The sequence below is a fragment of the Corvus moneduloides genome, chromosome 4, assembly GCF_009650955.1.
Source record: "Corvus moneduloides isolate bCorMon1 chromosome 4, bCorMon1.pri, whole genome shotgun sequence".
NCBI lineage: Eukaryota > Metazoa > Chordata > Aves > Passeriformes > Corvidae > Corvus > Corvus moneduloides.
This window is the reverse complement of record NC_045479.1, coordinates 27,723,138-27,745,878: the sequence shown is the minus strand read 5'-3', so window position 1 is coordinate 27,745,878 and position 22,741 is coordinate 27,723,138. Positions and strand designations below refer to the sequence as shown.

At 41.0% G+C, this 22,741-nt stretch overlaps 2 protein-coding genes and 1 long non-coding RNA gene across 6 annotated transcripts in view; 1 reads left to right on the top strand and 2 right to left on the bottom strand.

Annotated features, from left to right (window-relative positions):
* The window catches only part of UHRF1BP1L (UHRF1 binding protein 1 like), a 51,939-nt gene extending 46,702 nt beyond the window's left edge, over positions 1 to 5,237 (bottom strand). For 3 of the 4 annotated variants that reach the window (XR_004239593.1, XM_032105714.1, XM_032105712.1), the window contains exon 1: positions 5,014 to 5,236. Coding sequence is in view for 2 of the 4 variants with exons in the window: in XM_032105712.1 (XP_031961603.1) it covers positions 5,014 to 5,057 (44 nt within the window). In the remaining 2 variants the exon portion in view is untranslated. Of the gene's footprint in view, positions 1 to 5,013 lie in introns of all 4 variants that reach the window. The other variant, XM_032105715.1, reaches the window with a different exon arrangement.
* Positions 5,238 to 5,891: 654 nt separating this feature from the next.
* Positions 5,892 to 10,554, bottom strand: LOC116442561. The gene is made up of 2 exons (XR_004239594.1): positions 10,140 to 10,554; positions 5,892 to 6,065 (listed from the first exon to the last, which is right to left on the bottom strand). It is a non-coding gene; the product is annotated as an uncharacterized LOC116442561 (long non-coding RNA).
* Positions 10,555 to 10,651: 97 nt separating this feature from the next.
* On the top strand, positions 10,652 to 19,809 carry ACTR6 (actin related protein 6). The gene is made up of 11 exons (XM_032107773.1): positions 10,652 to 10,883; positions 11,456 to 11,573; positions 13,282 to 13,350; positions 14,665 to 14,788; positions 15,551 to 15,686; positions 15,780 to 15,836; positions 16,513 to 16,611; positions 16,789 to 16,867; positions 17,564 to 17,735; positions 18,295 to 18,433; positions 19,224 to 19,809. The coding sequence occupies exons 1-11, from the start codon at positions 10,816 to 10,818 to the stop codon at positions 19,351 to 19,353; spliced, it is 1,191 nt and encodes a 396-aa protein (XP_031963664.1). The 5' UTR covers positions 10,652 to 10,815; the 3' UTR covers positions 19,354 to 19,809.
* The last annotated feature ends 2,932 nt before the right edge of the window (positions 19,810 to 22,741 follow it).

The window sequence follows — 22,741 nt, the reverse complement described above, 5'->3', positions numbered from 1 at the left end:
TACATTATTGCTTCTTTATCTCCAAGATATCTGTATAATTTCATAAAGCACCACAGCAATTTCAGTTTGGATTTTGGAAGACGTTTTGTTACAGAATCTTAAAATGCACTATGATGCATGAAGCTACTAACAAAAACAGAAGAAAGTGAAAGTTTTTAAATTCTCTTCAAAAAAGCATTTATTGATTCCTTTATGCTCATCACATCACCAACACATTCACACAGAAGAAATTGTTGGCATGAAGTCTCCACTTAAATACTAAAAGTATTGATTTTCAAACATAAGGGAATTTAAGAAATACAGGATTATAGTCAAACTTTAAATTGCTCTTTCTCCTTCTTCTTTTCTGCTGTCTCAAGCAGTTCTGCTCTACTACCTGTGGGTTTTTTTAGGCTTATTCTTTCATTAGGAGCAGCATTTAAGACAGACTTACTGCTAACACTTTCTGCAAGTATTCAGTTCAATACAGACTCATTCAGAACAACAGAGATTGTTATGTCTACATTGTGTTCTGCAATTTTCTCACATAATACACAAGCCAATAAAGTCAGTCATGTAGAATACACTCTGCAAAATTAGTACAAGTGAAGAGAGAAGCAGAAAAGTACACACTTTATGCTCTTTGGCTGGCTAAAGGAACTGGTTAACTTTCACAAAACTAAAGTGACACAGAAGAGGAATACACAAAACTGAAAATAAGCAAAAACCTACTTATTTTGCTACCAACAGAATTTTCAACGTTCATCCAAACAATTTTGGTCATTTACTTACAGGAAGGAAACAGCCCATTCTAGCCAAACAAAGATGTTACACGGCTTTATTCTAAAAGGAATCACCTCAGATGTTTTGAGAAGGTAACATTCCTGACCAGTCAGGCATGTCTGACTGGCATAAAAGCAGGTCAATATACAGGGCAAATATTTTGGTAGGAGACGTATCAGTGAAGCTGTACCAGATGATGTAGGGTATCATTGTTTATATCAGGACCAACCCATTCCTGATATCCATACAATTAGTATGCTATTCTTTGTACAACCATTCTTCATATGAGCTTTAGAATGATTTCCCAGCTATGAGTTGAAAACAATTGTCACAAAACTCACTGCAATTTTCTTCTATTGAAATCTTAGTATGTTCACATCTATTGATTCAGATGAGCAAAAGCCAAGGTCTAAGTTCATGCAGAACATTAACTAATGACACAACTGAAAAAAAATTCTGCCATATCAAACACTTTAAAACCTCTTCCTGTTTTCTTTGTGGAAAATAATGAGTAAGATACAAACTATAACTTTTTAAGTTGAACTATGTCTTATCATTGATAAACTTAAGAGTTAATATCAATTGAGGTGAAGACTATCATATTCAGTGTGGCCACTTAACAGAGAGTCAAAGTTTACAAGCTTGCCTTCATGCTTCTTATACATTCCTTGATAAACAAAACTGGTTTTCATAGAAGGGCATGGATCATGCAGATATACAGAAGACTCAGACTGCTCATTAACTAGAAAGGGAATTTCAATGATACTAAAAGCCACAACTAAAAAACACCTGAAAACAACCTTATACAAGTCTGTGTTAGTAATACCTGATCTCTGTACCTCCCACCCAAACAACCCAAGATGCAACCCCTGCCATGGAGATGATCCCCTTACAACCAGAGACAGTATTACAGTAACACCACAGTGAACTTGCACAGGGAAATCTAGATTCCAATTGGAAATCTTTAACACCATTGTTTCATACACTTGTCCACAAAGTCTGAGAAAAAAGAAGGAATGCTGAAGGATATCTGCAATCATCATAGCAGAGCACTGAACAAAAAATCTCATAATAAAAGGTGCTGTTCAACAAGAAATCTCTCACCCACTGAAAATATGTAACAGCACAAATGAAGATTCAACACAAGTTTCAGTTCACTGGCGAAGATATTCACAGTAAGTGTTCCCAACACTACAGAGAAGACTTCTCCCAGGGATGGTTTGTCTTTCCCACCTCTGTAAAGGATGATGCCATTATCCAGAAACTTGTTTCATTTTAGGGCACATTTATTATGAAATAAAGACATCATCATTTGTATTCAGCAAAACTACACCTAACACATATGGAGCTGACAAAAATTAAAACCTCCAAATGGCAAACTCATCTCTTCAGTTTAGTTGATAGATTTAGGTTAGTATCCTACACCAAGCACCACATGATCTGAAGTACAACAAAAACACATATATTTCCTAGCCCTTCCCTGCTTCTCATTTTCTACCACAGCCTTGGGAAAGAACAATGCATGTTGAAGATAAAGGACATTTTTAAAAATTTTAAAATATTGAAAAAGCAAAAAACTCATCACCACATCCTGACACAAGATACAGACTTGTTACAAGTTGAATAAAACAAGCTTTATTACTTTCACTGCTCTTAAACTGTAACACAGCAATAAGAAAAACCCTTTCCAAAGGTAAAAAGTAATTTAGGTATCAAAACTGTTTCAAAATGCAGTTTGGGTCATCTTCCTGTGCTCAGACGTTAAAGACTCATACCTATGTAAAATTTTCGCTGTTTAACAAATGTAGAATGACGAGGCTCCTTCACACCAGTGCCCATCATCAGTTCAGCTAATAAAAGCATTGTGAATTGCTAAATGGAAACTGCACTGCTGAATGACACAACGCTTTTATATTTGCAAGTAAGGTACCTTGATAGTAAAAAGAGCTGAAAACTGCTAACACATGATTAACAACTATTGCAGCAATCATGGCAAACATTGACAAATCAATGATGATTGGGGGAGCTGGACAAGATGATGGCTAAAGATCCCTTCCAACCTCAACTGTTCCATGGTTTGTGGTAAAAAATCGAAGTAGGTCTCTGTAATTTAAGGTACAAGTTCATATCTTTGTTCAAACATAAAGGGAAATAAAATAATCAGAAATTAAAATAAGTCGAGGTAAGAGGGTAATTCGTTCCACCATTGCTTTATTATTTATGGATTTCTTCCAATAAATTTTAATCCTGCCACTAATACCTGCTTTGCTGAAGATGACAAACAGGCGGCAGTTTCAAGAAACTATGAAAACTGCAGGACAGGAACTAATGTAGTAAGAGTAAAAAGTGAAAATGTCCTTTGGCACTCTCTCTATTACAGGAAATTCCTTATGCATTTGGCTCCTTAATCATATTCTTACAAAACTTATTAGAGAAAATCCTGAAATAATGCTGGTTTAATTTTTGTTGAAGTATCAAGGTCCTGAAATTTAAGCAGCTCATGTCGCTTGAATTCTGCTTTCCTGAGTAACCAACTTCTGCAACCACTGAAACACCTGTTCTGCAGGAAGTAAAGATATTATCTGAACATGTCATGAAGAATACCCATAACAAGGGGCTTAATAATACTGTCTATATTTTAGGTAGCAAATACACTCTTTGAATAGTATGGATTATGAGCATGAAGTTCAACTTACAAGCCTCAGATCACTGGATATATCCCATAAGCTTTCCAGAAGTAATAAAATGTGTCATAATCATTTGACAGAGCCTTGTTGAGTAAGCAGGATCACAACACACAAGAGAGCAATCATAAATTTACCAACATGACAAAGTACTTAGTTCTAATCTCAGCTGTTCATTTGAAAAACTAGACAAAAAACAACTCATCTTACTCATGCCTAGTTCCAGACACATATAACCTGTAGCACAGACATCAGAGTTCACCTCTCTTTCCATACAGCTTGCGATACACCACTACAGGAAACAAGCTGCTAAATCCAGCTATGCCAAGCACACTGCTGATTAGAAAACTGACTCAAGCCTGATGACATCTTCTCGTTGCATTTCCATTCACACGGTGCTCTGTCATTTTCATGCAAAGAAAAGATTTCTTTATCAGCATTCCCTGCTACAAAACTCATGAGCAGGGTGGAGAAGAAAAATTTTTCTACTACTGCTTCATACATCACATTTAGCAGATAGGTATCAAATGATTTGGAATGAGAATTATGTTTTCCATGTGCATCATCAACAGATTAGTCAAATGACAATCTGTCACTTCATTTTGTTTTTCTCCATAAACACTTTCCAGAAATACCACACAAAAGTGGAATAGAACATTTTGGTAACAAATAACTAAAAAATTGAAGTATTTCAGGTTATATTTTTTAAGATATAAAAGTAAGCTCTGAAGAATTAGCAACGCTGTGGTATTATGACAGATCAAGTACCTAACATGTTTTTCCCTCTCTTTAGAAAATGGGAGAAACGTGATGTGGCTTTTTAAAACTGTATGAATCAGATTGTGCACTTTCTGCGATTTCTCCATCTTTCAAGCACACGACATTGACAGCTAAGAAATTTACAGTAGGCTTGTTTGTTTTGTTTTAGGCCGCGAGGCACCTCAGACATGATTTCAGTCACCCAGAAAACCACGAACTTATTTTCATCCCTCTGCGCGCATCTTTTTGTTGCCCGGCCTCACCTGTGTCTCAAGAGCTCGGAATTCGCGAGATGATCTGCAAGGACACAGGCCGAGCTGCCCCAGCCGCGGCCAGCCAGCGCACCGGGGCGGCTGCTGCTCGCCCCCGCCGCCTGGGAATCACGAGGGTCGGTCTCCCCCGCTTCTCTGCCCCCCGCACACCTCGGACAGCGGGGGCGGGCACCGTCTGCCCGGCGGGGAGGCGGCCGGAGCCCGGCGGTGACTCACTCGCTGACTCCCACCTGCGCCAGGCAGACCGAGCCCCCTCCCCTCCTGTGCCGCCGGCCCCGACCGAGGGAGCCGAGGGCCAGGGGCCAGCTAAGCGGCTGTGGCCGCCGGACAGCCCCACACGAGCACCCGGCCACCCCCCCTGCCTCTAAATCGCTACGAGGAGGCGGCTTCAGCTCCCCCTTCCGCGGGCAGAATGCACCCGGTTCCCCCGCCCAGCGCCCAGCGCCCAGCCCGGTGGTCACTCTCCGGGACAGGGACCCGCCGTCGCCCCCGCCCCGCACCCCCTCAGCCTGCCCGGTGCACCGCACCCCACTGACCTGGAGAGATGCTTCAGGATCTGCTTCTTGATAATCCCCGCCATGGTGTCTGCCTGCCCGCGCCCCTCACGACGACCAGCCGGGACCAGGAACGCACCTCATCCCTGCGCCCGCCCCTGCCCGAGGTGCGAAAGCGCCGGGCGCGGAGCCGCTACCCCACTTGCGCTCACTCGACGCCCGGCGCCATCTTGGCCGCAGCATCGCCTGGTGACGGGGCCGAGACGGGGCGGGACGGGCCGGGGGCCCCCGCCCCGCGCGGAGAGCGGCGGCCCCGGGCGGGCAGGGCGGGGAAGGGGAAGCGGCAGGGAGTAGGGGACAGGGCACAGGGACAGGGGCACGGCACGGGCACACGTAGGGGCAGCGGCGCCTACGCCCTTCGCTTGCTCGCAGAGCCCCTGCCCGCCTGATCAGCGTCTTCGTCCCCATTCAGCGCCCAAAGCCTCTGCCCGTCTCATGCCCACTGCCCGCCCGCCCGCCCGCTCTCCTCCTCCAGCTGTTTCTTTCATCCCTCTTCAGCCTTCCCATCTCCAAAACTCTGGAAGCGTCTCTCTGCATCCCCGCCTGTGGCTCCATCGCTGTGGAGCATGTCCCAAAACCATCACATCTTTGCTTTGCTTGGGCCTGACTTTGGCCGAGCTAAGACAGGATAGCTGCAGCTTCTACAGCACCACACTAAAGTAACAAGGCTAGATAAGATGAGCTCACTGACAGAAACTTACAGTGCTATGGCAATAAATTCACATCTGTGCACACACACATATATATTTATATATTTCCCATACCCGAATTGCTCAAACCCAGAGATTTATAAAATCAGGTTGTTCCTCAGATGCTTATGTTTCACTGTGTATCTGTGGCAAGTATAAGGCCTATGAGTTATTTTGAGAGAACAGCCTCTCATGCTGTAGCAAAATCTCCAAGTCAGTTAAGAAATTAATGTCTTGTATTAGTTTTGTTGATCCAGTAGCCCTTTTCCTCTGGCAGTTCCTCATTCAGAAAAGGCATCTTGAAGAATTTCAGTGGTGGGTAACCAAGTACCCTGAAAATATTAACTGGAAAAAGAAAAAGAAAAAAAAAGAAAAAATTATCAATTAAATTAAATTAAATTTAATTTAATTTAAATGTTTTTCAGATATGACTTCCATATGCAGGATGGTGCTCTGTAATAGTGTAGAGCTGCACAGGAAAGACATCAGATACTATTTTCTCTGCTTCTCATATACGTAACATTAATAATTTGCAAGCAATGAACCAAAACCCTAAGGACTTTTAAATGAGAAATATAAAGCAGTAATAGAAAAAAATAGGTCAGGAGGTTAACATTTTCAATTGATTTTCCCAGACATTTAAAAATCAGTAAGTTGTGTAATACTGGCCTCATTATATTCTTAAGGAGATTTATAAAGTAGGAATGGGCTGTGTATGAAGCTAACACTTTTATGCCTGTTTTAAGTTCAGTTTTCTCAACTGGGTAAAAGTCTACCAGTATCATGGAGAAACAATGCTCATCATCATGATGGGTCAGCTTCTCATCCAGAGAGAAAATACAAGGGTCAAGGAAAGCAGGACCCATGCCATGTGTTCTCTTTCAAGTGTCCTGCAAGCATGGCTCTGGAAGAACAAGGGAAGTCCTGAGGCTCTTCACTGATGTCAGAACTGAAAAACAGAAATCTTTCTGTCCAGATTGATCTGAATCGTGATCTCGTGTGGTACTCCCATCTCCTGGAACACACTGTGTGAAGGAACGGAGGAAAATGCACAGATCAACACACACCACACGCCACACCCTCTCCACCCAGAAGGGTTAGAAGGGCACCAACTTCTCATGTTGATTTCCGACCTTCCCAGTCACCATGGACCTGCATGGTGATCCCTAGACTATGTCTGGCTCTTGCTAATCCAACCAGTCCTGATTCTGATCCTGACTTGAGGATTGTTTTACGTGCTTGACATTGGACCTGCTTTATTACCATGTTTGCCTGATAACCTGGGCTCTGGGCTTCACTCCCATGCCTGTCTGCCTTGCTCCCTGGCTGGCGGGTGGTGGGACAGGCCTTGGCTAGCAAGGCCCTACCCTGCTGGCCACAGTATCCCTCCCAGCTCCCAGATTCTCTCTCTCACAGAGCAGCTGGCACTCATGTCACCAAAAAAGAACCCCACTTGTGAGCATATCCAGGATACTAAAGTGATCCCAAGAAAAAATTTGCCTTATATTTGCCATAGGTATTTTAAGGGCCTATTTGTGAACACAACAGAGTTTGTGAATTCAACAGAACACCCAAAAAGAAGCCATGGCTGTAGAGTTTTCCATCAGGCAGTCATCTCACCCACCAACCTGCCCTTCACCATCACCTAGATAAAGGTATGTGGAGTACAGTTCATTGATGTGAAGACCAGGATAACAACCCCCTGTGTCAAAGGGTGCAATAACTTCTTCCTGAAGGATATTTTTCTTTGGATGCTCGAAACAACCTGGAAATTCTGCACTTGGCACAATTTGGTCATTCTGAGGCTGCTCGTTCCCACAGAGTGGAGCCAAAAAAGTACCTGTGCTTTGTATAGGGTGTGCAGAGGGAGTTTGAGGTGGTCATGGGGATTTCTTAACTGTAAAACTGGAATGGAGTTGAGAGGAAACCAAAACCAACTGGGGCTCAAGCAACTTCAGAAACATGAAGGTCACAGAATTAATAAAAAAAATTATTTGTTTTTCATATTAGATAAAATAGTAAGAGATGTAGTAAAACAAACTAAATTCAAGCTAAGTTTCAGTGGGTGCTTTGTATCATACTTGCAGAATGAGAAATTTGGCATGGCTTCTTATGGATAATGCAAAAAATGCAAAAAATGGTCTGTCTTCAAATGCAGATGTGCAAGGCTTACGTAGTCTTACAGACCATTATTCAAAGAGCATCACAAAATACCAATTCTCACTATTGTAAGGGGCAATGTACAAGGTTTGCTACCACATGGACTTTTGAAAGCCCTATGTATGTGTCCTTGCTGTGTGGCTGACTTTGTCTGTGTTATGTACTCTAACAACAACAACAGAAAGTATTATCAAGATATGGGTGAATGTGTAAACAACCTCAATAAATATGTATAAATTGCCCTCAGGTAGCAGTGACAGTAAATATACCAACTTCAGTTCAAAGAGATTTTAAATATTTATGTGTATCAACCACTACACATAAATCTAAGTGAAGTCTTAAAAGCCTCTCACTTGTCCTACATCTTAAAAAAAAATATGAAAAAAGTGAAAGTAACTCCAAATCCAACACAAGTCATTGAATGATAACAGATGTAGCTTCATAAACCTGGAGCTAGTATTTAGAAGGGAAAAAGTAATTTACTAAATTCTGGTCTTTCACTTTTATTTTCACAAGGAAAAAGTTAGTGATATTAGGTTTTTTTGAATCTAAACAATTATTCTAAGAACTTTATATTAATAAAAGGATAAAATAAAAGTCTTGCAATTTTAAGAGTAATATTTTATTATTTTATTTTATTTCTCTTTAACACTGAATACCTAAATAATTTTTTACTATTCTGTTTGTGTCTTTTGGATTTTAATTACAAACCCAAAATTTACTATGGCTATACCTGTCAGTAGGCAAAAAAGGAGAACAACCTACAGTGTTCCTTAAAAGCACCCAAGAGCTCCTGAACTTGAAAAACAAGCTCTTGATAATTCCTGTGACCTCTTCTCAAGAATCAAATAACATATCTGCTAGAGTCAGGATTAAGGATGCTGTCCTTAAGCTACACTTCCTTTACAAGCACATAAAGAGGATTTGTCTAAAAGCAGATTGCCATGTGTTCCAATGAACATCCCAGCTCATGGAAAGACATTTGATACTTCTTAGGGCAGAGAGTCATCATACAGAGTAACATTTTTAAGTTAAGGAAAGTCAATTACACACAAATACAAAACTGTAACGCTCTTTCTATTTTACTTTCTATTTTACAACAAAGGAACTAGTGATTTTAAGTAAAAACATATAAATAGAGCAAAATTCATCATCAAGACAAGTGCAAGGTGCTGCACATGAGACGATGTACCCACAGAGCCCAGTGCAGGCTCAGACCTGTGTGCCAGGGAAACAGCCTTGTGGAAAAGGACCTGGGGGTCTGGATGGACATCAGGCCGAACAGGACTTGGCAGTGCACCACTGCAGCAAGGAAGGCAAAGCAGATCCTGGGTTGCACCCACAGGGGCATTGCTGGCAGGGACAGAAACTTGATCATCCCACTCTGCTTGGTGCTTCTCAGGCCACACCTGAGTATTGTGTCTACTTCTGCTCCCAGCAATTCAAAAATCTGTGGACAACTGGAGAGCATCCAAATTAAGGTCATAAGGATGATCAAAGGTCTCAAGAACACACGCTATGAAGAAAGACTGAAGGATGGAGTTTTTTCTGCCTAGAGAAGCTCACGAGGGACCTCATTGCAGTATTGCAGTACTTAAAGAGTGACTACAAAGATGGAGGCTGGTTCTTCACAGGAAGACAAAGGGCAACAAATTTAATTTGTACCAGGAGAGCTTTCATCTTGATATAGGGAACTTTTGCACAGTGAGAACAACCAATCACTGGAAAAACCTCTCCTCAGGGAGTTCCCATTGCTGGATGTTTTCAAGATGATGTTGGACAGGGTGTTAGATTATCTCATCACGGTTCCCTTTACCACGAAAGGTTGGACCAGATGATCTTTCAAGGGCCCTTCCACCTGGTCCTGTTCTATGGTTCTGTGATTCTACAAAGGTGTGTGCTATATTACACAGACTTCAGTAAAACAAAAGCTGGTCAGCGACAAAGAATTCCAGTAGTACTGCTTTCCATACTGTTTATAATAAAAGTGTTAATTACAGCATGCTTAGAACAACTTTCTACATGAAGGAAGGTTGTAGCCAGTTGGGTATTGATCTCATCTCCCAGACAACCAGGGACAGGATGAGAGGACTTACTCTTAAACTGCGCCAGTGGAGGTTTAGGCTGGGTATCAGGCAGAACTTTTTTTTGTTTCACAGAAAGGGTGATTAGACATTGGAATGGGCTGCCCAGGGAGGTGGTGGAGTCACCATCCCTGAAGGTATTTAAGGAAAGGCGGGACATGGAACCTAGACCCACCGTCTAGTTTATATCGTGTTCAGTCATAGGTTGAACTGGGTGATCTCAGGTCTTTTCCAACCGAATTGCTTCTGTGATTCGGTAACAGTAAAATAATGATGATGGAATTTAGAGTTGTCTCCCTTTTCATTTTGTCCCATTCTTACACAGCCCAGGCCCGCGTTGCTGCGCACTTCTCAGTGTGACGGCCACTCATCACCTTTCTCCCGAGGCGCGGGGTTCCCGCACGGCAGCATCCCGAGCCGGCGGGAACACCCGAAGCAGGGCGCTCTGTAACTAAACCACCGCCACACCGCACCCTCGCCCTAACAGCCCCGCCCCGTCCCGTCCCCAGCGGTCGGTGCCGCCCCCGCGGGGCTGACGGCGGCCAGGGAAGCATCTGCCCGCGCGGGCGAGGCGTGCGGCCGGCCCGGGCGCTGTCCGCGATGACGCCGTGTCCCCTCCCCGCCCACCCGTGTGACGAGCGCTGCCGGGTCACGCCCGGCCAATGGCTCCCACAGCTCCGCCAGCGTCACCGGCAGGGCGCGCGCCCCGCGGCAGAGGCGGAGCGCTGCCGGCACTCCCGCGTCCCGCCGGGCCCCGCGCGCGCTGCTCCTCCGCTCTATGGTCACCGTAGAGATCCACGGCGGTGGCGGATCAATACTGGGACGGCGGCGGCCGTGGCGCCGTGGGGAACATGGCGACGCTGGTGCTGGATAACGGCGCCTACAACGCCAAGATCGGCTACAGCCACGCGAACGTCAGGTGAGAGGACGGGACAGGGCGAGGGCGGGCGTTCGACGTCCCCTCGCGGCTTCTCCGCCGCTGCCGCTCCCCGCCGGCCCCGCGCCCCTCGGCCGCCCACCGGCACAGCGCGCCTGCGCTCGCCGCCGAGAGGCGCGGCCTGGCCCCGCCCCGCCCCTGCGGCGGCTGCGGGCCCCGCCCCTGCGGCGCGCGCCTCCGTGCCCCAATGTGTCGCGCTGTCCCGCCGTGTTGCACTGTGTCACACCGTGTCACACCGTGCCCCACCGGCCGGGGTGGGCGGAGAACCCCTGGCGCTCTTCTTAATGTGCAGGGGGCAGGGGGTGGTGGTTGCAGCTCAGCGAAGTGTATGGCGGAGGTGGGGGTGGTGGTTGGTTTTCCAAAAGGTGTCTCCTCTGCACTGGAGTTGTCAGAAATTAAAGCTTTCCCTCCTAACTAGTTCCAGTTAATGGACTAAAGCCAAAATACAGCAGCAAAAAAATATTATTGAAAGTACACTTGTTTGTGAAAGTGGAGTGAAGAAAGCGAATGTGCCTCACACCATGTTTAATAGGAGACTTCCCAATCTTTCCCAGCGTTATTCCCAACTGTCAGTTCAGATCAAAGACTGCACGCCTGAAAACCTTTACAGCAAATCAACTGGATGAAATTAAGGATCCCTCTGGCCTTTTTTATATTCTTCCCTTTCAGAAAGTAAGTAAGATATCCTCAGTTTAACATTACAGCCAAATGTAAATTGTTCTAAGGAATAGTTTTCATACCACATGTCCCAACTCCAGGGTTGTATGTAGTGTCATAAAAGAATCAGTCAGCAGTGTGAAGTTTAACAGTCATAGAATCGTTTAGGTTGAAAAAGACCTTTATGATCATCAAGTCCAACAGTTAACCCTGCACTGTCCAGTCCATCACTTAGCCATGTCCTTAAGTGTCACATCTGCATATCTTCTAAATACCTGCAGGGGTGGTGACTCTGCCAGTTCCCTGGGCAGCCTGTGCCAAGTGCTTGACAGCCCTGTTGGTGAGAAAATGTTTCCAATCTAAAACTCCCCCGTGCAACTTGAGGCCATTCCCTCTGGTCCTGTCACTTGTTACCTGGAAGAAGAGACTGACCACCACCTCACTGCAACCTCCTTTCAGCTCACTGTAGAGAGTGATAAGGTCCACCTTGAGCCTCCTTTTCTCCAGGCTAGACAGTCTCCCTCAGATGATCCTCACAGGATTTGTTCTCTGAACCTTTCACCAGCTGTTGCCCTTCTCTGGACTTGCTTCAGTCCCTCAATGTCTTGTTGTGAGGGTCCCAAAACTGAAAGTAGGATTCGAGGGGTGGCCTCACCAGTGCCAAGTACAGGAGGGCAATCACTACCCTGGTTCTGCTGGCCACACTATTGCTGATACAGGCCAGGATACCATTGGCCTTCTTGGCCATCTGAGCACACCTGGCTCATGTTCAGCTGCTGTCAACCAGGAACGTCAGGTCCTTTTCCACTGGGCAACTTCCCAGCCACTCTGCCCCAAGCCCATAGTGCTGCATGGTGTTGTTGTGACCCAAGTGCAGGACCCAGCACTTGGCCTTGCTGAACATCATAAGATTGTCCTCAGTCCATCAATCCAGCCTGTCCAGCAATCTTTATGGAGCTTTCCTACCCTCCAGCAGATCAACAGTCCTACCCAACTTTGTGCTTTCTGTGAACTTACTGATGGTACACCCAATCCCCTTGTCCAGACTGTTGATAACAGGGACCCCAATACTGAGCCCTGGGGAATACCACTGGTGAGTGGATGCCAACTGGATGTAGCACCATTCACCACCACTCTCTGACCTGGACACTGAGCCAGTCTTTTACCCAGCAAAGAGTTCACCCATCCAAGGCATGGGCAGCCAGCTTCTCCAGGAGAATGCTGTGGGAAATGGTGTCAGGGACTTGACTGACTTTACTAAAAAGTCCAGGTAGACAACATTCACATCCATTCCCTCCTCACTCAGTGGGTCACCTTGTCATACAAGGAGAACAAGTTAGTCAAGCTTTAATAAACACGTGCTGACTGGACCTTATCACTTGTTTGTCCTCTACATGCTGGGTGATGGCACTCCAAGTAATCTGCTCCATAACGTTCCCTGGCACTGAGGAACACTGACAAGCTTCTGACAAAAAGAATAATGTATACAGAAAACACAATGTAAATTGGTTTTGTAGTGCAGTAATCAACATATCAATGGGGAGTATTTGTGACATACCTTAATCCTATGTAAAGTTTACTCCTTAGCGTAAAAATGTAAATTTAGACATTTTAACTCTCAAATTTTTATATTATTGGTCTCAATTATTTGTTGTTCGACTTTTTTTTAAAGTATGATTTTATTTTTTCTAAACAGTGTAAATATGTTTCTAAATTCCTACAGGGTTACTTGGTGAACTGGGATGTTCAGAGACAGGTTTGGGATTATCTCTTTGGAAAAGAAATGTATCAAGTAAGAGCCTTTTCTTAATTACATATTTTGTGTAGATTAAATACTGACTAATGGAATTAACAAATATTAAGTAGGACGGGTGATCTTACTGTTCTCTTTGAAAATGCCTTCAATTAGAAATCATAGGAATTTGTGTTTTTGAAAGCGTTTTTGAGTTCTGGTGTAGAATTTAAAAAACATTTAAATTTTTTAGTCTTGTATGTATGTACTGTTACTGAGTGCAGCTCCCATAAGAAATTTGTATCAATATGATTAAGAATTCAAATTAATAAAAAATAATCACAGACAGATACAATGTAGTTAAGAGATCAAGAAATAGTTAATGTAAAAGGGAGGGATGAGCTGGGTCAGTAGGCCAAAATACATACACATTTAGTAATCATCTTTGGCTAGCCATTTCCTACCCATGAATAACTTAAAGGTATAAAATATAAATATCTGATACTTTATTTTTCATATCACACAAGCTGGATTTAGCACCGGAAGTGTATTAAGACTTTCCTTTATTTTTTTCTTTTAAAAATGTTATGTTCTCTGGAAATTCTTGGGTTTTTTCTAGCACCTACATACTGAGAATGAAAGTAATGCCTCAAATTAGCTTAGTCTCTGTACACAAAAATATAGAGAGCTGGGTTTTGATACATAAATTTCATTGTAGTTTTGGAACTGTATTCAATGTAGTCATGGATTTGAGGAGGTTTTTTTTTAATTCATTAATGAAGACTACAGAGAGATAGGGCTGGTAATATTTTTAGGGCCATATCCAGCTATGATTGAAGTAACCCTATGAAGTCCTCTCTAAAGGAGTGTTTCAGATACTGATAAACATGGAAAGTCCAGGATCTTTTGCTGGCCTCGGTGGAGGTCACTGGGAACTTGTATTACAGGTTCTTCACTGTACAGGACTTTGGTTATTAGACGAGTAATTTCGTGGTGCAAGTGCTGAGCTGTCAAGGAGACTTTCTGTATTTGACAGGATTAGTGTAAAGTATTTTACATTAGAATTGTAGTGTTCCTTTGTGGTGTCTCTTTAAAATGCTGGATTACAATCTGTAAGGATGGGAACAGAATCAGGATATGCATGAAAGTGTTCCCTTCTATTATGCATTTTACCCATTAATTAGATAAACTTGTATCACTGCTTATGAAGCCTTTAAAAAAGCGAAAACATTCTAAGTTTAGCTTCTACAAACAGATATGGCAAGTAGTAATCATGTCTTCAGATTTACATGATCTTCCACTGCTGCTAAAGGTGGTAAGGGATTATTAATTTCTAAGTTTTATGCAATGACAATCATAATGTGTTTTTCATAGGTGGATTTTGTAGATACCAATATTATTATTACCGAACCTTATTTTAACTTCAGTTCAATACAAGAGTCTATGAATGAAATTCTATTTGAAGAATATCAATTTCAAGCAGTTCTTAGAGTAAATGGTGAGTATATCTCCTTCTAGTTTTCATTTTTGTATTTTGAAGCATAACCCTTTAAATAAATGAATAAACAAGCACACATGCACACATATATATACATAGTAAAAAAATTACTTCAGTTGCTTCCTGGCTCTTGAGTAAAAGCAGATTAAACATTTTAAAAATTACTTCTTTTATAAATTCCATCTGTACTCTTGTACTACTTTCTAAAGAGTGTCATGGTATATAGTTACAGGAAATTTGAGGACAGTAAGGATGACAGAAATAACAGATGGATTTTGAAATGGGACAGCATTTTAAAAAAATCTGCCAGAAATTTGCATGAAGTCTTTGATAGCTTTCCATTTTTTGGGGGGTAGGATTGGTTTTTTGTTTAGTTTTGTTATGTGTTAGCAAATAAAATGCAGTGTTACAATCCTGAAATGTATCTGACAGGGAATGTGTAAACAACAATACCCCCCCTCTGAACGATAACTGGACATAGGATACTCCTTTAGATAAGTTTGATAAGTTTGTAGCGTGATCAGTGTGCTTGGACTTTAGGGGAAACTGAACATGGACTGTAATTCCTGAAAAAGATCAAATGGGGCCATATACAACAGTTTTATCCACTGTCAAAATGAATTCAGGCGTTGGCCATAGTATTTTGTATTGAGGTCTTGAAAGTCTGTCAAAGGCATTTAAAATATGAAGCAAGTACACCTTCATATCACTGTAAATTCTAAATGTTCATATAAAAATGGAATTAAATTTCTTGTATTTCAGCTGGGGCTCTTAGTGCACACAGGTATTTCCGGGATAATCCATCTGAGCTGTGTTGTATCATTGTGGATAGCGGATACTCTTTTACCCACATTGTACCTTATTGCAGAAGTAAGAAGAAGAAAGAGGCAATCATCAGGTATACTGATATATACAATATATGTTTTCTAGAAAACTGTTTGCTGTGCCTGAAGTTAATGACAGAATTCCTCATGTTACTCTTTTTCTGTAGGATTAATGTTGGAGGGAAACTCTTAACCAACCATCTAAAGGAGATCATCTCTTACAGGTAAAGCATGCTAATTTTTTCACTCTAAAACTTGGTATGAATGTGGGGTGTTCTTACTGGTTCTGTGAATTTTAGATTAATTGCTGTTTAAAGGAGAAGGGAATTTTTTGTCTGTTATTATCTGATAGCTACCATTTTGACCTTAAGATCAAGATGAATTAAGAAGAATTTAAACCCTTTCAGGAATTAGGCTGTTATTTTTCAAAGTGCCAGTGCTTTTGAAGTTGCTGAGGTTACCTGTGTGTTCACAATTACACAATTCTTAACATATTTTCTGAGGTGTCTCAGTAGATCATCAGTCATTTTGCTGACTGATTGTATCAATACTGCAAATAAAATGCAGTAGGATCAACCTTTCATTAGGATCCTTTAGCTTGGAACTTTTTCTAGGTAAAGGTCCTTGCTGAGAGAGCTAATTGCAGGAGTACAGCTATGTTTGTTAGCAAGACAATGGGCAAATGGAGGTTAATGTATTTACTGAACTCTGAAACAGGAAAATACTAAGCTCCAGTAGGCCAGGAGTGCTTTTGTAAATTGAATACAAGTTTAGGTATTGAGACAGTAGCTTCCTGTGGCTGGAAAACAATGGTTGCTCAATTCCAGTGGAAAACTGCACAGGAAATGGAACACTCAATTATTCTCAAACTTCTGTGGTTTTGGTTTTTGTTGTTCACAGGCAGCTACATGTTATGGATGAAACACACGTAATTAATCAAGTGAAAGAAGATGTGTGTTATGTTTCTCAAGACTTCTACAAAGACATGGACATTGCCAAGTATGTATACAATGGTACTAAATGTAAAAGTTGGTACTTCTGAATAATCTGTTTGTACAAACAAATAAAACTATACTCTTAATCAGAAAATTTCCCAGTTAAAGAAGTCTTGTCAGTATTAATAGCTGGAATTTAGAACTTGTTCTTTATTCTGTTGAATTTTACATTCTTTTTCAGATTGAAAGGAGAGGAAAATACTGTAATGGTGGATTATGTTTTGCCAGACTTCAGCACAATCAAAAAGGGATTTTGCAAGGTAATGATAGGTTTGAAGTTTTTGGGACTGTTCCCCTGCACAAGTCTATTGGAGAGGTTAGAAATACTCCCTTTTTTCTAATGCTGTATTGTAACATCTTTCTGTGGTATGCATTAATTGGTAAAGTTTCTCCTTAGTAAGTTGGGATGAAAACAAAATGCTGTTTTCCCAGCATAGCATTTTATGTTCTATTGTTCAACAATTGTCACTTTGTCTGTTTGTGCTCTGTCCTACAACTTACCCATATCAGTATTTGGGTTTTTTAACCTTAAGTTATGAAATGTTTTCTCTGCTTTGATGTTTTTTTAAAGTTTCTCTCAATTAGATTTAAATAACCTAATAGGTTGAAGGTTCAAAGTCATGTTATAGAAGAGCCTGAAATACCAATGAAGACGATTTAGCAGTTTTATCTCATTTACTGACCCAGACATAGTTTTGAAAGCAGTCCTATATTTTAAGGCCACTCTCAGGCATACCAGTTTTATTTTGCTTTGGACAAAACTACAGTTGGTAAGAGCAAAGTCACTTCAGATTTAATACCAGAGAATGCATTATTCTTAAAAGATTTGCTGATAGATAATATGACAGTGTAGCATACACTGCCTACCTCTGCAGGACATGAAATAGATTAGCTGAATATTCTAGAATGTGATTTCTTTTCTTAAGCAGTGGGTACTATTTATGTCTTTAATTTAGCCAAGGGAAGAGATGGTGTTAAGTGGAAAATACAAGACTGGTGAACAAATACTTCGTCTAACAAATGAAAGATTTGCAGTTCCAGAAATACTTTTCCATCCTTCGGATATTGGCATTCAAGAGATGGGAATTCCTGAAGCCATTGTTTATTCTATTCAGAATTTACCTGAAGGTATATCCTGAAAGTATTTTGAAAAGGACAGGCTGGGGTGGGAGAAGGAGGGATGTTGTGATGGGTTGGTTTAGTTTGGTGTGAAACTGACCAAAATTCAGTAATTTAAGCATCAAAGAATAAAATCTTTCTGACTGCTGTTTGTCAGAAGTAATACTAAGGCTTTCGTTTCATAGATTATGTGGAGGTGATTATTGTTATTATTACAAAGAAGACTTTCATAGGTTTTATGATACCATGTAAGTATGGCAGCATTTAGGCTATTAATGTATTCTTAAAAACCCTGTGTCACTTAAAATCCCTTTTGAAAGGGGAATAGTGTTGGCAAACATGAAATTTAATAGACAATATAAGAAAACAGCAGTTACCAAAACCAAATTCTGAAATCAGGAAGAACACAGGGTGATTTAACTAATACGCTTATTAGATGATCATAAATTTTTTGTATGCATATTTCTTACTTCTGTTCTAATTCATAACAAAATTGGAAAAAACACCACCTTTAATCTTTAGATATATGTTCAGTCTCTAACTACCTATTTACTTAATTATTTTACAGAAATGCAGCCTCATTTCTTCAAGAACATAGTTCTGACTGGGGGAAACACCCTTTTTCCAGGCTTCAGAGATCGGGTTTATTCTGAAGTTCGATGTCTAACTCCTACTGACTACGATGTTTCCGTTGTTCTTCCTGAGAAGTGAGTTCCAAGCTCCTAAATAAAAGGGAGTTTATCTTTCTAGTGGAACAAACAGTGAAGTAGGGTTCCTTCTGCTGATTAAAAAGATAGATTGAGTAAAGGCATTAATTTAAATATTAAGTGAACAAAAATTGTGCACGAAGAATGTTTTAAATCAGTGTATTTTCAGACAAACCAAATAAATTAGAAATCACCTGCTTGTTCTGTACTTAAGCTAATAAAGTTGAGGAAGTGTTTTTAGGGTCAGCCTTTTTATTGTAAACAGATAAATAAGACTGTATTGTCATTAGGTGGGTATATAAGTATGTAAGATTAGAGCTTAGTCTTTTACTTAGAAGAATTGACAGCAGCGTCCAAATGCTTTCATGTCATTATTAATGTGCCACTTCGGGGATTAGGAAGGGGTAACATTTTTGCAGGAGTGGAGACAAAACAAGTATAATTTGAATGCACAAAAAAAAGATCTACTTTTAAAAAAGTTGTTAAGGAGTATTTTTAAATACTATTAAAGAATTATGATCTGTGCAAAGTAAATACAAAGACATACCCATGTTGTTCCCTCTTCACACCTGCCTTCAAAGAGGCCCTTTTTTAAAAACCAAGTCAACTAGCCCTGCTAAAATTTCAATCTTTGTCTCATAACTTCTCTGGAGTGGAATGGTTTGATTTAGCAATCAAAAATGTAGTTTTAAATAGGTATGGCTAAATAAAAGTCCTGGAAATCATCACTGCATACTTCTATTTTACATGATTTTATAGATGAGTAACAATAACTTTATTCATTTTCCAGCCCTATTACTTATTCTTGGGAAGGTGGGAAGCTCATTTCTGAAAATGATGATTTTGAAGACATGATAGTAACTAGAGAAGACTATGAAGAACATGGACACAATATCTGTGAAGAGAAATTTGATATATAGGTAGCATAGTTGAATATGTTGTTATTCCATTGATTTACTTAGAATGGAATTCTTTGTACTACAACCTCTCTTCCATCAGCTAGGATTGTGTTTTAGCTTTCCTGTATTGAATTGGGTTGAGAAAAAATAATTTTAATAGTTTAGAAATAAAGTTTTACAAGTGTAATACTATGAAATAATATGTTCATTGTGATTTCATTATGTTCTCATCTTTTCTGATAGCTTCATTTTATTTTTATTGCAGAAAACCTCAGTGCATGAGGCAATAAAAATATCAAATGCTTGTACTGGTGTGATGCTAATACATAGTGAGAAGAAATGATTTTGGTTTTTTTCTTTCAAAATTAACATTATTTTAACTTATGCATGCAACTAAAAGGGCATTAAACACATCTCAAACGGAGCCTTTGATGTTGCCTCTCCTGAAAAGAAATAAATGAATTTTATTTTTGCTTATTTTAGTGAGTAGCTATGAGAGAAATATACTTGAAATGTGACCACTGCTATTGACAATACACTTAGGCTTTGAGAAAACAGTAATTTGAACATTCCGTTTTTCTAAAGGGTTTTTAGTTTAGTAGGTTGTGGGGTTTTTTGTTTGTTTTTTGTTTTAAACAACGGCTGAGCAAATAAGCTTCCTGTCACTCCCCTCACCTTTCTGAAAAAAGGTGCCACAAAGGTGAACAAAACCTGCAGCTGTGTCCTGGGTGATGATCCACGCATCCTAGATAAACACAAATACCCCAGTACTTGTTATTTCTGGCAGCAAAAGCTCTGTTACTCTGCCATCAGACTGTACAGCACGGCATGCAGGAGAGGGAAGAGCAACAGCCTGGGCTACAGAGAGAAGGCTGGGAGGGCCAGGCTCATTAGGGGTGCCCCAGCTGGCTTGCTTGATAGCTGGGACAGAGATGGGCACTTGGACAGGGTGGATGATGGACACACTGGTGCTGACACTGACCTTGACCTGGCTGCAGGAAAATTGCCTTTGGAGTAGGTCTGGTGATACTTGGTGGTCTCAGATTTGCAGAGGAATATCCTGTTGTGTCTCATACTCCCTGTCATGTCCGCCCTAACATAAAACCAGTAAGTATTCATACACAGTGCACTTACCTGGCTACCTTCCTTAAGGGCAACATCAAAGAGTAGCCAGTGCTTCAGAGAATGGGAGATAATCTTTCTTCTTAAATGTGATCTTTTTTACTTGGACTGCCAGCTCATGGTTGATTTCCTCCATGTGCCAGTTTGGTCAAATTTAGAAATATATCCTCTGAGAGAAGGCACAACCACCCCTCCCCCACCAGGTTCGGGAAAAATAAATTTTCCTTGAAGGAAAGAGACAAAAACCATTTATTTAACAAACACACAGGAAAAGGATGATAATGCCAAATAATAAAACCCCTCGCCCTACTGAGAGAAACCTGGGAAGATTTCAGAGTCCTTCAATAGTCTCTCTCTCCCCCTCCTTGGAGCTGAGACAGGGTGGTGAGCCCACCTCCAGGGCCAAGGCCTTGGTGGAAAGTCCTCCCAATGTATTCTGATGTTGAAACAGTCCAGCAGAGAAAAAAAGGAAAAAAAACCAAAGTCCCAGGAAAATGAAAGTTCAATTCTCCGAAGGAAAACGAGCTGAGGAAAAAACTGCCGAAAGCTGGCTGGAAAGGAAAGCAAGCCGGGTGCTTCCCTTCCCTCCCGCTCTCCTGCTGCAGCTGAAAAAAAAAGGCTCTATCTCTGTGTGACTTTGAACAAGCTACAAACTGCTTTGAAAAAGTGTTGCTCAGTTTTTCCTTCCCCCTCTCAGGCTCGGTTTAAAGGCATAGAAAGGTACACAAATTAATTTCTGGGCATAGGGCAGCGATATGGGATACACATCATAAAGTCACCCCGAGACACTCTATAACCTGCTGAAAGGAATGAAAGGGGTACCTTCCTCCTGCTGTTAGCAGCTACGTGAGCCACAAAGGAGGCAGCTAGGGTGTGAAGGCATAAGACCAGCACCTACAAATTGTTGGACAGAGATTATATGACTTTGCGTAGGACATGAGTAATTCTGGTACACTGTTACTTTGATAGCCATGTGGAGAAGTCCTTGTGTCCAAGCTCTCGTTTTTTTAATGAACTGCTTCATGAAAATATCAGCATGCTTTAGCTGGGACTTAAAGAAACATATTCATTGTTCCCATGAAAGCACTAATGGAACTTTTTCCTTGGTAGGAGCAAACATGAATGCTCTATGAATAGAAGCAAGCCTCCTTTAAAGGTGGCATCATCACTTGTGCTTTGATAGGAGTGTACTGAAAAGTCAAATCTTACCAAATCAACTAAACTCTTCACTCTGAAAATTTTCTACTTCAAACAAATTCATACTGGCAATTAATATGATAGCTCTATGCTAGAAATCATAAACAGAAATGAGTGACAGGTCCCAAGTTTCCCTACCACATGATTCTGTGTCAAATACTGTGAAAAATATGTGACAGAACTTTCTTAAGTCCAATAAAATTTTTATCATTTTGGAATTTGATTGAAAACCAGTAGTCTCTAGTTCACCAAACCTGTTCTGTTCAGTGGGCCCTTAGATGTAAAATAACAGGCTTCTGTCAACAGAAGATTAAAGGTTAGTAGATCCTCTTGTCAGAGTATGTGACAGAGTATGTTTTGAGCTCTTCCTTTCCTTTACAGAACTAGATCAATCTTAACTTCTTGTCCCATGAACTGAAGGGAACCACATGACAGCTATAAACTACTGCTTGGAACACTTCCTTACTGTTTAATGCCTGGTTCTACACCCCTTGAGCTGCCTCTTCCTTATGAACACACTATGAAATGATAAGACTCATCACTTTTTATACAATTCTTTATTATCTTTAAATTAGCACAAGAAAGTTCTGATCAAGTCACAAAGTGCAAGTTTGTTTTTTAAAAACACAGTTTTCCCCAAAGCAATTCCCAGCCCGTGTAGCCTACAAATGACTCTGTTATCTCCCCTCCCTGTTAACCAGGTTTAGTATTTTGAGTAAGATGCAGTAAAGGGACTAAGGACAGAAAGAGAGAAAGAGAGAGAGATTAGTTGTTTTTTTTCCTAAAACCCCTTTCTTCCACTACTCAACACCAGAAGCACTTGGTCAGGAAATACTTTCCTGTGTACAATTCCCAATAAGCTGCTTCTGTATATGCTTCCTCTCCTAGGAGAATGATTAAAACCCCACATACAGCTAGAAAAATAATACATGGCCCTGTAGGGATTAGGGCATTCACCTCTGAAAGGTGAAACTTGGACTTTCTTCCTCCTCTAGAAATTATTTATTTCACACTGGTGAGTCACAATTAAATAGCAAGTGCATAAACAGGGATTCGTGGACAGAGATTTCAACTACATTCCCTGACTTCC